The 14,245-nt window shown below is 29.3% G+C and overlaps 3 protein-coding genes across 4 annotated transcripts; all 3 read left to right on the top strand.

Moving 5' to 3' along the window:
* The first annotated feature begins 206 nt into the window (after nt 1-206).
* Nucleotides 207-3,271, top strand: LOC124917442 (non-specific lipid transfer protein GPI-anchored 14-like). The gene is made up of 3 exons (XM_047457883.1): nt 207-600; nt 902-994; nt 2,996-3,271. Exons 1-3 carry the CDS (start codon nt 255-257, stop codon nt 3,142-3,144), a joined length of 588 nt encoding a protein of 195 aa, XP_047313839.1. The 5' UTR covers nt 207-254; the 3' UTR covers nt 3,145-3,271.
* A 1,294-nt stretch (nt 3,272-4,565) lies between these two features.
* On the top strand, nt 4,566-5,534 carry LOC124917434. The gene is made up of 2 exons (XM_047457878.1): nt 4,566-5,100; nt 5,321-5,534. Exons 1-2 carry the CDS (start codon nt 4,633-4,635, stop codon nt 5,363-5,365), a joined length of 513 nt encoding a protein of 170 aa, XP_047313834.1. The 5' UTR covers nt 4,566-4,632; the 3' UTR covers nt 5,366-5,534.
* A 2,239-nt stretch (nt 5,535-7,773) lies between these two features.
* LOC124920304 (serine/threonine-protein phosphatase PP2A catalytic subunit-like) lies at nt 7,774-12,827 on the top strand. 2 transcript variants are annotated; one of them, XM_047460768.1, is made up of 12 exons: nt 7,774-8,089; nt 9,041-9,097; nt 9,340-9,423; nt 10,221-10,292; nt 10,824-10,895; nt 11,052-11,092; nt 11,495-11,561; nt 11,676-11,867; nt 11,955-12,044; nt 12,133-12,240; nt 12,360-12,469; nt 12,619-12,827. In XM_047460768.1, the coding sequence occupies exons 1-11, from the start codon at nt 7,997-7,999 to the stop codon at nt 12,423-12,425; spliced, it is 942 nt and encodes a 313-aa protein (XP_047316724.1). In that variant the 5' UTR covers nt 7,774-7,996; the 3' UTR covers nt 12,426-12,469; nt 12,619-12,827. The 2 variants fall into 2 exon arrangements, with proteins under 2 accessions (XP_047316724.1, XP_047316723.1); XM_047460767.1 differs by having other exon boundaries at nt 12,360-12,827.
* Nucleotides 12,828-14,245: the final 1,418 nt, after the last annotated feature.

Raw genomic sequence — 14,245 nt, 5'->3', positions numbered from 1 at the left:
TAATATTCCTCCACAACTGTTACCCAACCCATCTTGATCAATCTACATATTTATGTCGTCTTAAGAGTTAGCCATCTAGCTACCTCTATTCTATCTAGCTAATTAAATTAATGTCTTTCAAACCAAATAAAAAATAAAAAATAAAAAAATAAAAATAAATTAGTACTATAAAAGCTAGCCCAGTCCAACCCAACATTATCATTATCATTATCATTATCATCATACAACCAAGTCTAAATTAATTAATTAATAATATGTCGTCTTCTTCTTCTTCTCTTCCGTTTTGTATGGGATATTTGATTATCATGATACTATTGATGGGTCAGGTTACAAGATCAGATATAACGCAGGACAGGAACGAGTGTGCGGATCAGCTATTGGGATTGGCCACGTGTATCGAGTATGTAGGTGGAAAGGCTAAGGCACCCACACCGGATTGCTGCACCGGAATGAAACAAGTGGTGGAAAAGAGCAAGAAGTGTCTTTGTATATTGGTAAAAGACAAAGATGACCCTAGTCTTGGCCTTCATATCAATGCTACTCTTGCTTTAGGTCTACCCTCCGTTTGCCATGCTCCTACAGATATCTATCAGTGCATTGGTACCTCTCTCTATCTCTCTTAATTATGATCTTTTTAAGGGCAATTCTTGATCTAGTGTTAATTAATTAGTAGTTTAGGGTACCCCAAATCTGGACTTTACAACTTTTTAGGGTTTCATGTTGTTCTAGTTGGATTGACAGTTTTTGTAGTTTTTTTTGGAAAATAAAGAGATCTAATTAATATTACAACCGACAGTCATCACCATCAATTTTCATTCAAAGATAATAAAAATTTAATGACATGAACATCTTGGTTTTTGATTTTTGTTTTATGGTTAATGTTGATTGATATTTGATGCAGCTCTTCTAAACTTGGCACCTGGTTCACCTGAAGCAAAGGTTTTTGAAGATTTTGTACACAGTTCTAATGGAACTGCCTCAGCTAGCCCTATTGGTAACTATTATTACTAGTTTATATATATATATAAGAGTTTTATATTAAACATAAGTAATAAATATAATTAATATAATATATTGAAAATATAATATAAAGATAATATATTTGTATAATATAATATCGATATTATATTTTTCAATATAATACAGATGGATTCATTAAATGTAGTTGGGGGTGGGAAAAAAAATTGTGATGAGTTTGAATTTTTTTTTTTAAAAAAACTTATAAATGAAATTGGTAGATCAAAAGTACATTTTTACATATTTCTGAAATTATAAAATAAATAGTGAATTAAATTTAAAAATAAAATAAAATTAGGATAACATCGAGGTGTGTTTGAAACCACATAAACCTAACCTAAGAGAATAATTAATTTATTTTGATCATTATTGTGAAAGGTAAAGTGAAAAAATTAAAAGAGTATAGATTTAAGAGATTAACATCTAAAATTTTGATTTTGAAATTGCCTTAAATGAAGGGTTGGTGGTGAAAAAATATTAAAGACTCACGTTTAATATAGTTTGGGCCTGTTTTTATATAGGGTTTATTAAAATTTTATTAGTGGTATAAATTTATATTTCTATATAATTTACCTCTTATATCTATTATAAAATTGTAATTAGTACTAATAGGTACAATATTTTTTTATATCATTTAATTTTTAATTTATTATTATATTTTTTTATTAATATTATATATAACTTATTATTATATAATATATTAAATATATTTTATTTAGTTTTAATATTATTATTATATATAATTATTTTAAATATATATTTTTATAAATAATTCAATATTTTAATTAAAAATATTTATTTATTTTTATAACAATAATTTTGTTAATTATTATGTTATATATTTACTTATTATAAATAATATTATTTATTTTATATATTAATTTTATTTTATTACAATTATTAATAATATTCAAATTAAATAAATATAATTTACAGTTTATATTATAATTATTTTTTATAATTTAATTAAAATTTCATTAATTATTAAATAATAACAGTATAATAATTTATAATAATAATAAACAATATTATTTATAATATATGTAAATATAAATAATAATAATAATTTTAAATTCATTTTTATACAACATACTTATACTATATACCAAACAAAAAAATTACAAACCATATACAACTTACACTATTTTTTATAATTCATACCAATCATCAATAATAACCTATACAACTTATATCCTATATAATTTGTCACGTACCAAACGCTATCTCTAAGTATAATTTAGTTTACTTTTAAAATTTAAAAAAAATATATATAATTTTTTTTTTCTAAAACTGTTTAAAAACACTGAGGTGAGGTGAGGTTGGAATAGAAAAAATATTACATTTATTAATATATTTATTATTAAATCAATAATTAAAATAATATTTTTAAAATTTCTTTCAAAATCCTTATAATCTAAAAAGAGATTCACCTAAGGTGGTGAAGATTTAAGTAATTTTGCTTTTTATTTATATAAATAAATATTAAAAGTGAATTTAAATTTGTCTTTAAACGAAAATGTTTGCGAGCTCACAAATTAATATTTAAACGAATATATTTACATATATTTAAACGAATAGTGAGCTTATTAACGAGCTTCACAAACCAAAACCTTAACTTTGTTTGGATTGGAATTATTGAGAAAATCAAATTATTTAAAAAATAATTATTAGTGATAATTTTAAGAAATTGATATTTTTTAAAAATATTTGTACTATATTAATATATAATAATAAAATAAAAATTAAAAATTCACCCTATAGAGTATTTTAATATTTTTAATTAATAAATCGAATGATGTAATGAATTAGAATAGTAATATTAAATTTTTTTATTTGGTTATTTAAATAAGCATAACCGAAAAGTCTAACTTCACTCAATTAAATTAAACGAGCTTGACTCGGCTTATTAAGAGTTTCGAAAAATATCTTAAATGTAAAATTAAAAATATAATATTTCATTTTTTTTTTTATGATTTAGGTGGCAAGGTGAATACCACGAGCAGTAGTAATACCACTTCTACGCCATCAACCAAAAGCCCCAACTCTGGTGGTGAGAGAAGGAAGAGATGGCTGGCAGCTGACGTGGCCATCATAACTATTATTTGTATCCTCCCTATTTCACTTTAATTACTCTTAATAATATTAATTAATTTTAATATCTATTGAATAATTATTTGTTTAAGTAATGTATTTCTTTTCCATTGTTAAGAGATTCCCAAAATCTTTTAATGAAAATAAAAAAATTGTTTATTTATCTTTTCTGTGTCAAATTGATTTTTATGAAAATATTTAAATAAGTATACGTGTTTATCTTTGAGTAAATTTTCGAGGACCTGCTGACGTGACAACTTTAAGTTAATAATGATTCATGTGATTTTGTAAACTCTAGTCATGAAAATTTTGTTAATAAGTTATTATTATATTTCACTAATAATTTAAATGATTCTTTTGAATGTTCTCATCGATGTAGCGATTCCAATTTTCCCTATTGTATGTATAGTTCATATTATTTAGAAATTTTTGTAATTGGAGCTATATATATATATATGATCAAATATATATGAAATTGATACTTACCTAGACCACATACATACTTTAAATCTAACTTCTTTATATTTATAAGTAGTTTTATATCACAAGATTTGTAATAAATTGGTTTCTTAATATTTTTTTTACTAGACAATAATGATTTCTTCTTTAGAATATAAAAAATAACATATGAATCCATGTGTAAGATGTCGACGACGTCATCTATCTTTAAAGGTGAATTTTGCGTCGCGTAACGTACATCATCTATCTTTGAAGGTGAATTTTGCGTCGCGTAACGTACATCATATATCTTTGAAGGTGAATTTTGCGTCGCGTAACGTTTTTTATAACGTTCATTTTTATGTTTGACCTTCATCTCCACACACATTCTTTTCTCCATCTCCAAAACTATATATTCTTTTATGACTGGATAATTTTATTTTTGTCAATTTTTTCAAAAAATATACCGATCAAATTTAATGTTGTCATGTCAATTTCGGTCACCCGAAAATTTGGCTGAAGGTAACACATATATATTTGTTTTTGAGTATTTTTAAACACCGGTAGAATCTATATATTTTCTATAAAGAAATAATTTGGGCAACAAAGTTATATAACGAAATCAAAACCACAAATTCAACGTGGCCTATAATAATATTTTTTTTTGGGATTTAGTTATGTTCGAGAGATTTTTATATCGAACATGCCTAGGAAAGAGAAAAGAAACAAAATTAAAGTATTTTTTTTCGAAAAACTATCCATGTTCAGATGATTTTTTTTTGTTATTTCTCTCCAGCTCAAATAACATATCACGTTAAATTGGTGATCTTACTTTTATTTTCAACTTCTTTGCTCGTTTCTTTTTATAAAAAAAATAGTCAAATATCTTTATCCAAATTATTTAAAATAAACATTTAAGGGTATTATAGTAATAAAAAAATATATACCACCGGCATATATTCTTAATGAAGACAAAAACACAATGACAAAAGAGTATTTAACAACACCGGAAATCTGCCTGTCTCCTCTCTCCGCCTTGAAAATCTAAAAAAAAAAAAAACTTCATCTTCATCCTCGTGCTCAACCATGGCTTCTCTCAATGTCAAGCTTCTTTTTCTTCATTTCTTCATCTTCTATTGCTTCACCTTCACGATCGCCGCTTCTTCATCCACCAATGGTCCAACAGTCTATCAAGTATTCCCCAAATTCGGTCTTCCGACCGGTCTTCTCCCCAATTCCGTCAAATCATACTCTCTTTCTCCCGACGGCGAATTCGTCATCGAGATGGAGTATCCCTGCTTTATCCGATTCGAGTATTTGGTTTATTACGAGACAAAGATCACAGGAAAGCTCAAGTATGGATCAATCAGCGATCTAAAGGGTATTCAGGTTCAGAGATTCTTATTGTGGTTTGATGTTGATGTTATTAGGGTTGATTTACCTCTCTCAGATAGTATCTATTTCCAAATTGGAATGATCAATAAAAGACTTGAAATTAATCAGTTTAAAACTGTTCATACCTGCACCAGAAAGGAACTTGCTTCATCAATTCAGGTACTTTCCTTAAATCAATTTTATTCATTATTAAGAAACTAGGTTAAGGAAATTGAATGAGAACTTCTACAGGTTTGATCAGATCTTTTAACACATATTTATGCAATTTCTGAAAATTATTTCTGGGTTTGCAAGATCTTGTTAAGGGTGTGTTTTCATTGATTGAATTAGCTTTTTCTATGATTGAAATATTGGGTTTTTTTTTGTTGGAAATTTGCAGCCTCCAAACCCTAAAGGTGATATTGAAATGTTGATAACAGAGTAGTAGCAGAGAAGAGAAGTGAAGGTGGTGGGTGTTGTGTTCATAACATTAACTGTATCATCATGATTCATACATAATTGAGCAATATATATATATACATTAATAATACTATATATGGTTTTTATATGGTTTATTAATCAATCAATGGGTTTTACCATTTTGAAACTATAATGAGTTTGGAAATTGTCCAAACATTTATGCCTCATCATATGTAGTCAGGATTGCTGGAGCAGCTTCCACCATCTCACACAATAAAATTATTATTAAAGATTTGTTTGGTTTGGGTATTGGTGGATAGAATTTTGAAAATTTGATTTTTTTTTTTATAAAAAATTAAAATATATAATGATATTTTTTTTATTTAAAAAAAATATATTAGTATTTTAATTAGTTGAGGGTTGTGATTTTTTTAACTCAACCAAAAACAAGTTTAAATTAATGATAATATTAAGATATAGAACATAGTCTAATTTTAGATTTTCATTTGAATTATTTCAATATAACCCAAATTCAAAATATGTTTCACTCTTTTTTTTATTATATCATATAATTTATTAAATAAAATACTAAAATATTCTTTAATTTAAATTATAATTTTTTATTTTATTATTATATATTAATAGTTTTTAATATTTTTACATCTCTTCAAATCACCAAATAAATAATAAATTCTAATTAAGTCTGGTCTAAAAACAAATAGGTGTATATTAACAAAAATTGCCTTCTTTTATCACGATATATTAAATAATATTAATAACAAATAATTCATTTTCCAAACTTCACAAAATAAGATTTTATAGGGTTAAAGTTATAAAAAACAAAATTTTGTCTTATCAAAAAAATCTCAATATAATTTTAATAATAAAGAAAGATATAAATTGTGAAGTTTAAAAATGATACCAGAACCTAAAATTACCAATTAAACATTTTGAAGACTTTCGTCCCAATAATGACGCAAACAAATATCATTGTATGAACAAGACTTCATGCGTTGACTAGATACTAGATATGAATACTTTTCACGTAAGATATTGTTACAAGTTATTCACTAAGATAATTTTATATAATTTTTGTTGAGAAAAACTTTTAGAGTCAAAGATTTAATCTAAGATCTCATTCTTTGGATGAAACGTTATTTATGATGGAATTCTAACGGATGATATGTGTGCAATTTTTTTTTGTATTATAGTTAGTCGATTTCGTATGTGTCACAAAGAAGTTGAATCGACAACTCACTTACTTTTGGATTGTCAATGTGTGACTAATATATGGAATCTTTTGTGGAGTATTACTATGATTCATTGAGTGATGTCCGAGTCTTTAAATAGTTGTTAAAAAGTTTGGATTAATGTGACTGATATGACAATCATACATATTTGGGTTACCATCCAAATTTTTTTTGATGGATTATCTAGTTGAAAAGAAATCATCGAACTTTCAATGTTCGTAGTTGTCTGATGCGTATTATTCATAATACTATTATTACGACTCTTTCTGAAATTAGTTTAGGAAAGCAGTAAAGTTTGTCGGGGAATTAATCGTTTTTCTTAAGAATTTACGAGCTCGATAATTTATTTAGTACCATTTTTTCTTATTTTTTTTATATTTTTTTTTCATGTCATGATTTATTGTTTTATTTAAACGATTTTTTTTTCATTTTTAATATGCATAACCTTTTAGAAAAAATATAAATACTGTACCATTTTTTAAAAGTTATATATATATATATATATATATATATATATATATATATATATATAAAATGATGCTTAATTTTCAAAGTGTCCGAATTTCCGGGTCGAGAGCTGTAGTTAATTTGGATATATATGAGAATAAGTGGATACTTGGGTCGGATTGTGAATTGACCCGACAATAAACTTAAAACGGTTAAAAATAAAGTTAAAAATGTTATACGTATGTTTCAAACTCGCAACCTAATAAAAACAAGTACAATCCTTTAACCAATAATTAGGTTAATAAGAGTTTATATTTTAAATTTAACACCAAATTTGATAAACATGTGACGTTTTAATAATATAAGTTCAACTTTTCAACTAATTCAACTTTTTAACTAACTAATATATATATATAATGATGCTTAATTTTTAAAATGTCCGAATTGCGGGTCGAGAGTTGTGGTTAATGTAGATATATATATGTGTAAATAAATTAAAAATGGTATCACATTATTACCGTAATTTTTTTTTATCAGATTTTACTTTTCATATATTACTCTTAAATATGAGTAAATGTAAAGGATTATAGGCTAGTTCATTTTAATTCTATAAATACCAAATTTAATATAAATAATAATTTATACCCCCACAAAAATCATCCTATAACCAAAAATAATAATAGTTGGTTTAGAAAAAAGAAAGAAAAAAAAAAGTCCAATAGTTTCATCCCCCAATAGTTCTCACTCTTCTCCATGCTACGCTCTCTTTCTTTCTCTCTCTCTCTATATTCTCATTTCTCTCTCTGCCTGTTTCCTTTCTTTTTTTTGGTGGTCTCCAGTGATCTGTACCTGTCTCGAGAAAGAGGGAACGAGAAGGAAGAAGATATCCGTGGTTGTTGAGACCTAGGGTTTCGAAACGATCTCAGATCTGTGATTTGAAGGTAGGGTGGAGCCTGAAGATGAGTTTCGATCCGGTTCCTCCGAGTTCTCATGGCAACCTCGACGAGCAGATTGCTCAGCTTATGCAATGCAAGCCTTTGTCCGAACAAGAGGTTCTTTTCTTATTTCTTTATCTTCTTCTAGATGTATTTCTCATCGTTTGATTGATTGATTGATTGTTTTGTTTTAGATCTTCAATTCAAAGATTTTCGACTTTCAATTATCAGAATTTCTACCGTTCTCTTAGATATTTACCTTTAGAGGATACGGGAAATGTTTTTTTTCTCTTGAATTGCTTTGTGTACGGGAAGAAAGAGGAATGATATTATTTATTTTCGTTATCAAATCTGATGATCTTTTTCAACATAGGTGTGCACATGGGTGTTCACGTTATAATTATATCATCCCAAAGATACAATCTTTCTTCTCTTTTTCATTGGTTCCCTGTACTATTTTTTTCTCTCATGGTAATAGAATTTGTAATCTTTACTTCTCACCCATTCACCTCGAATTCTAACATCTTTAAGATAAGTAGGATGGTATGTGGGCTATGAATTGAGAATTCCAAGTGGGCTGTACTATTGTTTTCACCCTGTGCAATTTAATCTGTAGTCGAAATGAATGGATTATGCTCTTGTCAAGATGTACAAGCTCCTTTCAGAAGTATTATAGCAATAAGAAAGGCATGTAAAATTTTGGAAGATTTTGATCCTGTAATAATGTAATTGAAGGGTCTGATTCTTTGTTTAATTCATGCCTTTGTTTGTATGTCATTTATCCTTTGTTAAAATGGTTACTCATCCCTGAACTCTATGAATAAATAGATTCATGTAGCTGACCACTAATGAAAAGGCTTTGTTCATTGTAGTTCCTGTAATCGTCTCTAACAAACAATCACCATGTACATGCACAATCATTTAAGTACAAGGTGGTAGCTGCAGTCTTTGGGATTGGCATCCATACGTGTTTTAGTTTTCTTTTATTATATCTTTGTCTTGGACTCTTGGTATATTATCTTGTCACTAAGCTGTTCTTATGGTATTTATAAGCTTATTCTTGTGTAGGTTAGGGGGCTTTGTGATAAAGCGAAAGAGATTTTGATGGGTGAAAGTAATGTTCAGGTTTGTTTCCTATCCAATACTTAGTGCACTTAGGATTGACAATTTGACATTATCCTTCCAGAGGCTGTGCTCTACACTTTGTAGTAGCATATAGAGGTTGATCCTTCTGTTTGTTGATGAGTGTCTGGTTGCGCTCAGTCAACTTTTCACAGGAGAGGAATCGTGTTTTTTATCTTTCCATTTTCCTCCTCAAATAGTATAACATGATGGTAATTTTTATTTTTTTCTGTTCATTTATGCAGCCTGTGAAAAGCCCTGTTACAATTTGTGGGGATATCCACGGGCAATTCCACGACCTTGCGGAGCTTTTCCGAATTGGGGGAAAGGTAATTATGTATTTTCAGTATTTAAACGCTTACATTATGAGATAAAGGTCTTACATTTTCCCTTTACGGCTACAGTGTCAATAGGTTGTGGCATCTTTACTATTCAATATCTCTGGATATAGAATATGACTTGTAGTTTCTAAATCTTATTCTTGGTAATTTTACAGTGCTTGAGATGGATATAGTTATCTGGAGCAAATTCTTGCTAATAAGTTAATAACCTTGATAAGCCTATTTAGTCCATCTACATCCTATAACCTGAAAAGGATTTCATTTTCTTTACCTAAATTAACTGCTTTTAGAATGAATAGCTACAATGTTTTTGTGAGACTAGTGACCATATCAAGCTCTTAGAGTTTCTCAAGGAGATTTCTGAAAATCTTTTCACCTCCTCTTAGGGATGGCATCAAAGATATATATATATATATATATATTTTAATTCATCTGATGAATTTGGTGAATCCACACTCTGTATGAAGCAACCATGCATTTGATAATTTATATATAAGTATATAGAACTGTGACCAGGTATTTCCACATGTTATTGTTTACATTATTATTCTCTTTTTCTGTTATGGTTGTGATAGAAAACCTCTATATTTTGGTCATTAAGTATGTGTTTACTTTCTTACCAAATCAACACGGTTATCATACCCTTTTTCATTTCCCCCCTTGACTGCTTCATTTGCTTTTCTGTATGTTCTTGCTTCAGTCATCTGTATGATTTGGTTTATAGCTCTTATCTCTTTGACACATTAAAAGAAACTAAGCTATTTAATTTATTTTCTGTTTGACAGTGTCCGGATACAAACTATCTGTTTATGGGAGATTATGTTGATCGTGGCTACTATTCAGTGGAAACTGTAACAGTAAGTTCTGTTGTTGGTTGAGTTCTTGTATGCTGTCAGTATTCGCTCAGGAAAACTAATACATGACAATGTCTTCAACTTATCTGCACGGATATGAGTTTTTTCTTGTCAATCTGGGGTGAAAATATTTTGACTCAAGAAAATTTTCAAATTCAAGTAGATAGAAAACTAGCAATTGATTTGATCTAAAGAGTTTTGTTAAGCTTTTAATAATTGTGTAGAGTGCATTTATCTTTTCTAATTTATTTTATGTGCCTCAAATCAGACTTATTCCACTTTCTGTTACTTTGGCATCCTTGGTGCATGCATAGGTTGTGGTGAGTGCGTCAAAGAACTTCACGATTAAATCTTGGATTATAATGTTGATTTAGTGTGTCAAATATCCAGTTTAATGGTTTATATGTATTTTCTCGGTGATGTTGCTGAGTGGGTGTACCATTCTGCTTTTTTATCCATATAAACAATAAATGCAAATATAGATTATCATCTTTCTGTTAACACCAGTACCGTACATATTGTTCCTTGTTTCAGTTTCTTGTGGCCCTTAAAGTGCGTTACCCTCAACGGATTACTATTCTACGTGGAAATCATGAGAGCAGACAGGTGTAAATTTTCTTCATATATCTAGCCTATTAATTTTCTATTATCATTGCACCGTAAAAAAACTTAGTTTTAGTTGTATATTTCTCATGCCAGGGGTTTGATGGTTTGATCTGATCCAAACATTTGTGATAAGTGTTTTCTGTTCTCTGATTGCAGATTACTCAAGTTTATGGCTTTTACGATGAATGCCTGAGGAAGTGAGTTCTTCTCTAACTTTTGTTTGAGCATTATTGAAATGATTTTGGAGAGTTCAACTTATGTATAAGTTCCATTTATGATAGTTTGAGCAAAAGAAATTCTTGAACTAGTCTTTCGAAGTTGGTTAATTTTATTAGTTAATAGATAAGCAAATATATAGGATGAGTCATATACCTCATTTTTTAGAGTCTACTGGTTTTCTTTGTCACTATGACAAATTTTCAAAGGACATTGGTTGGACATCTTAATTGGTAGTGGAAAAGAGGGAAGAAAGGTGTGCATAATAAAACATCTCACGGTTTTTATATATCCTTTTTTATTATTTTCCTGTATTCCCGTTTATATTGATGTCTGATCAGCAATCTCTGTAGATATTTACCACCTCCGTGCTACCTTTGCAGATATGGTAATGCCAGTGTCTGGAAGACATTTACAGATCTGTTTGACTATTTTCCTCTTACAGCACTGGTTAGTATCTGTTCAACCTATCTGTTAATAGTCAGTATGGAATAACCACTTGTAAAAGTCTAACCACTTGTAAAAGTCTCTGTTGGTAATATTGAACATATTCTCTTCATTTAGGTTGAATCAGAAATATTTTGTCTTCATGGTGGATTATCCCCCTCAATTGAAACTCTTGATAATATACGTAATTTTGACCGTGTTCAAGAGGTCCCCCATGAGGGGCCAATGTGCGACCTTTTATGGTCTGATCCTGATGATCGCTGCGGTTGGGGTATCTCACCCAGAGGTGCTGGCTATACTTTTGGCCAGGTATCCATACTTTCATAATTTTATATTTCAGAGGATCAAGAAGAGCAATCAAAGAGCTATGTGCCTAAACTTTAATGATACTTGCAGGACATATCCGAGCAGTTCAATCATACCAATAGTCTAAAGCTAATTGCTAGAGCTCATCAATTGGTTATGGAAGGATTTAACTGGGCTCATGTAAGAAGCATTATAACCCTTTAAAATATTTGTTGTACAGAAAGTATTATTGTTAAATTTAATGATAACACGATTTTACTGGTCGCAGGAACAAAAGGTGGTTACTATTTTCAGTGCACCTAATTATTGTTATCGCTGTGGTAACATGGCATCCATCTTGGAAGTTGATGACTGTAAAGGCCACACTTTTATTCAGGTACTTTTAGGATTTTAACCTACTATCCATCATCATTTAAATCATCAACCAAAATACCAAATTATAGTTTGGTATGAATTTAGAAGTTTGGAAATTTGATATTTATTTCTAATTTGTAGTTTGACCCTGCTCCGAGGAGGGGAGAACCTGACGTAACTCGTAGAACGCCAGATTACTTCCTATGATGTGGGTTGCTGCAAATGAGCCTGTGGCGGTGCTCTTTTGACAGGTGAGATCCTATTCAAGAGCTGTTTTTTTTTTTTCTTTTTCTCATATGTAAAAATGAAGAGTTCCGTCTATATGTTCCGCTGGTGGGTGGAGAATGGTGGACAAATCGAACCCTCCTTAATATGGTTCTTTATTTCCCAAAATTTGTAGCCCTAATGAAGCATCAGAAGCTGATAGCAATTCGTAGTATAACTGCATATGTACCATTTCCTGTTGAACAATCCGGTGTGTACATCTTTTTTAACCTTTTTTTTTTTTTAATTTCATTTGTTCTACCATTTTTATTTTGTTTCCAAGATAATTGTTTTGTAAAAATGATATTCCTCTAAGGTGGGATTCTTTTAGATTTGTAGTTTTGACCTCCCTGTTCTTATGTCTTTATCATAATGCTCATCTCTTCATTTACTCTTCCCATATATAGTTGTTAATATGGATACTGGTTAAAGCCTCAATAAGTAGTTTACTTATCTTCTCTTCTCTTAAAGTCATTGCTCATAAATAGTATTAATTCTTCTTAGCCACAATACCAGCTTTATCAATGTTATGCACGCATAATTTGAAGTTCTGGGATATGTTATTCAGTCTATTTAAAAATATTTTATTATTACTAATTTGTTTTGAAAGCAAATATGTGACTATTTGTTATGACAAAAATGTGGCTTGTCCTAAAACCTGTTTTCTGAGTTTATAGTAGTTTACATTAAGTTTACTTTAATGTAAACGTGTTTGGATGATGAGATGATCTTGTGTTATATGACAAATAATGGTGGTTTTGGAAACATCAATATGGGGTTGTTCCTTACCGAAGTCATTGATCTCCGGGTGTTTCTCACTTTATTTTGGCCCTAATCCTGATTACAAACTGAACAATGGTTAAACATGCTTGGTTATTAAAACTGCTATTTCACCTGCTGGAGACTGTTTGTTTGGGCTTGGTTGTGGCTCAAAATGTCCATTTTGAAGAGATCCACAAACTATCCAAATTTTGAGATAATTAGCTTAATTGCATTGTAAGTAGGCATTTGGAGTTAACTTAGTGGGATAGCTCAAGTGGAAAAAGTCTTGCCTAAGAGATCTTTCCAAGAGTTTAAATGTTTCATGTTAAATTTCCACTAAGAACATTCTAACTAAGTTGAGACTGTAGCGTCGTGTTAGTTTCCTTCGTATAATAAACTCTGGTTCAAATAAAGAAAAAGTAACACATTTAGCAGTGATATTTCCTAGTGAGATCTTAATAGAGATGCAAACCCATTTTAAAAAAGGCAAAGTTTCATCTTGATTATTATTATTTAAATGAGACAATAATCATTTTCCTATGATACAAAATAGGGCAAGGATATGAAACCCTAGACAACAAAGACTGTGATGCAATCAAGAAGGCAACCAACTCATAAGTAATGTGGAATGAACATGCAAGAAGATAAAGACAAATATAACAAATACATAGTTATTAGGATTCAAGCCTAATAACAAATATAATAAAAAAAAAATGGGACAAGAGATTAAGTAAGTATGTAGCTCGTAAACACATTTAACCAGACGCAGAACTTGTCGCCTACCGGGCTCAAACACATGAACTTATGGTTAGTATCAATCTTTTATTAGCCTAGCTATCTACCTTTTATTGCCGCTAGGCTAGTAGTGGCAATAAGAGGGGATAACAAATATAGTATAGTATAAAGAGTAACAAGCCTTCTTTAGTTTTCTCTAGAGTCTAACTACCAAATTTAGGGGTTTTATCATTGGTATAAGAGTTCTCTAAAGTCTACCTACCAAA

Source organism: Impatiens glandulifera, chromosome 1 (genome assembly GCF_907164915.1).
Source record: "Impatiens glandulifera chromosome 1, dImpGla2.1, whole genome shotgun sequence".
Taxonomy (NCBI): domain Eukaryota; kingdom Viridiplantae; phylum Streptophyta; class Magnoliopsida; order Ericales; family Balsaminaceae; genus Impatiens; species Impatiens glandulifera.
This window is presented reverse-complemented; position numbering and strand designations above follow the sequence as displayed.

Coding starts and splice junctions, on each gene's coding strand:
- LOC124917442 (XM_047457883.1), top strand. CDS start 255: ATGTCGTCTTCTTCTTCTTCTCTTCCGTTTTGTATGGGATATTTGATT. Junction 601..901: donor AGATATCTATCAGTGCATTG/GTACCTCTCTCT, acceptor TATTTGATGCAG/CTCTTCTAAACTTGGCACCT. Junction 995..2,995: donor TGCCTCAGCTAGCCCTATTG/GTAACTATTATT, acceptor TTTATGATTTAG/GTGGCAAGGTGAATACCACG.
- LOC124917434 (XM_047457878.1), top strand. CDS start 4,633: ATGGCTTCTCTCAATGTCAAGCTTCTTTTTCTTCATTTCTTCATCTTC. Junction 5,101..5,320: donor AACTTGCTTCATCAATTCAG/GTACTTTCCTTA, acceptor GGAAATTTGCAG/CCTCCAAACCCTAAAGGTGA.
- LOC124920304 (XM_047460768.1), top strand. CDS start 7,997: ATGAGTTTCGATCCGGTTCCTCCGAGTTCTCATGGCAACCTCGACGAG. Junction 8,090..9,040: donor AGCCTTTGTCCGAACAAGAG/GTTCTTTTCTTA, acceptor ATTCTTGTGTAG/GTTAGGGGGCTTTGTGATAA. Junction 9,098..9,339: donor TGGGTGAAAGTAATGTTCAG/GTTTGTTTCCTA, acceptor TCATTTATGCAG/CCTGTGAAAAGCCCTGTTAC.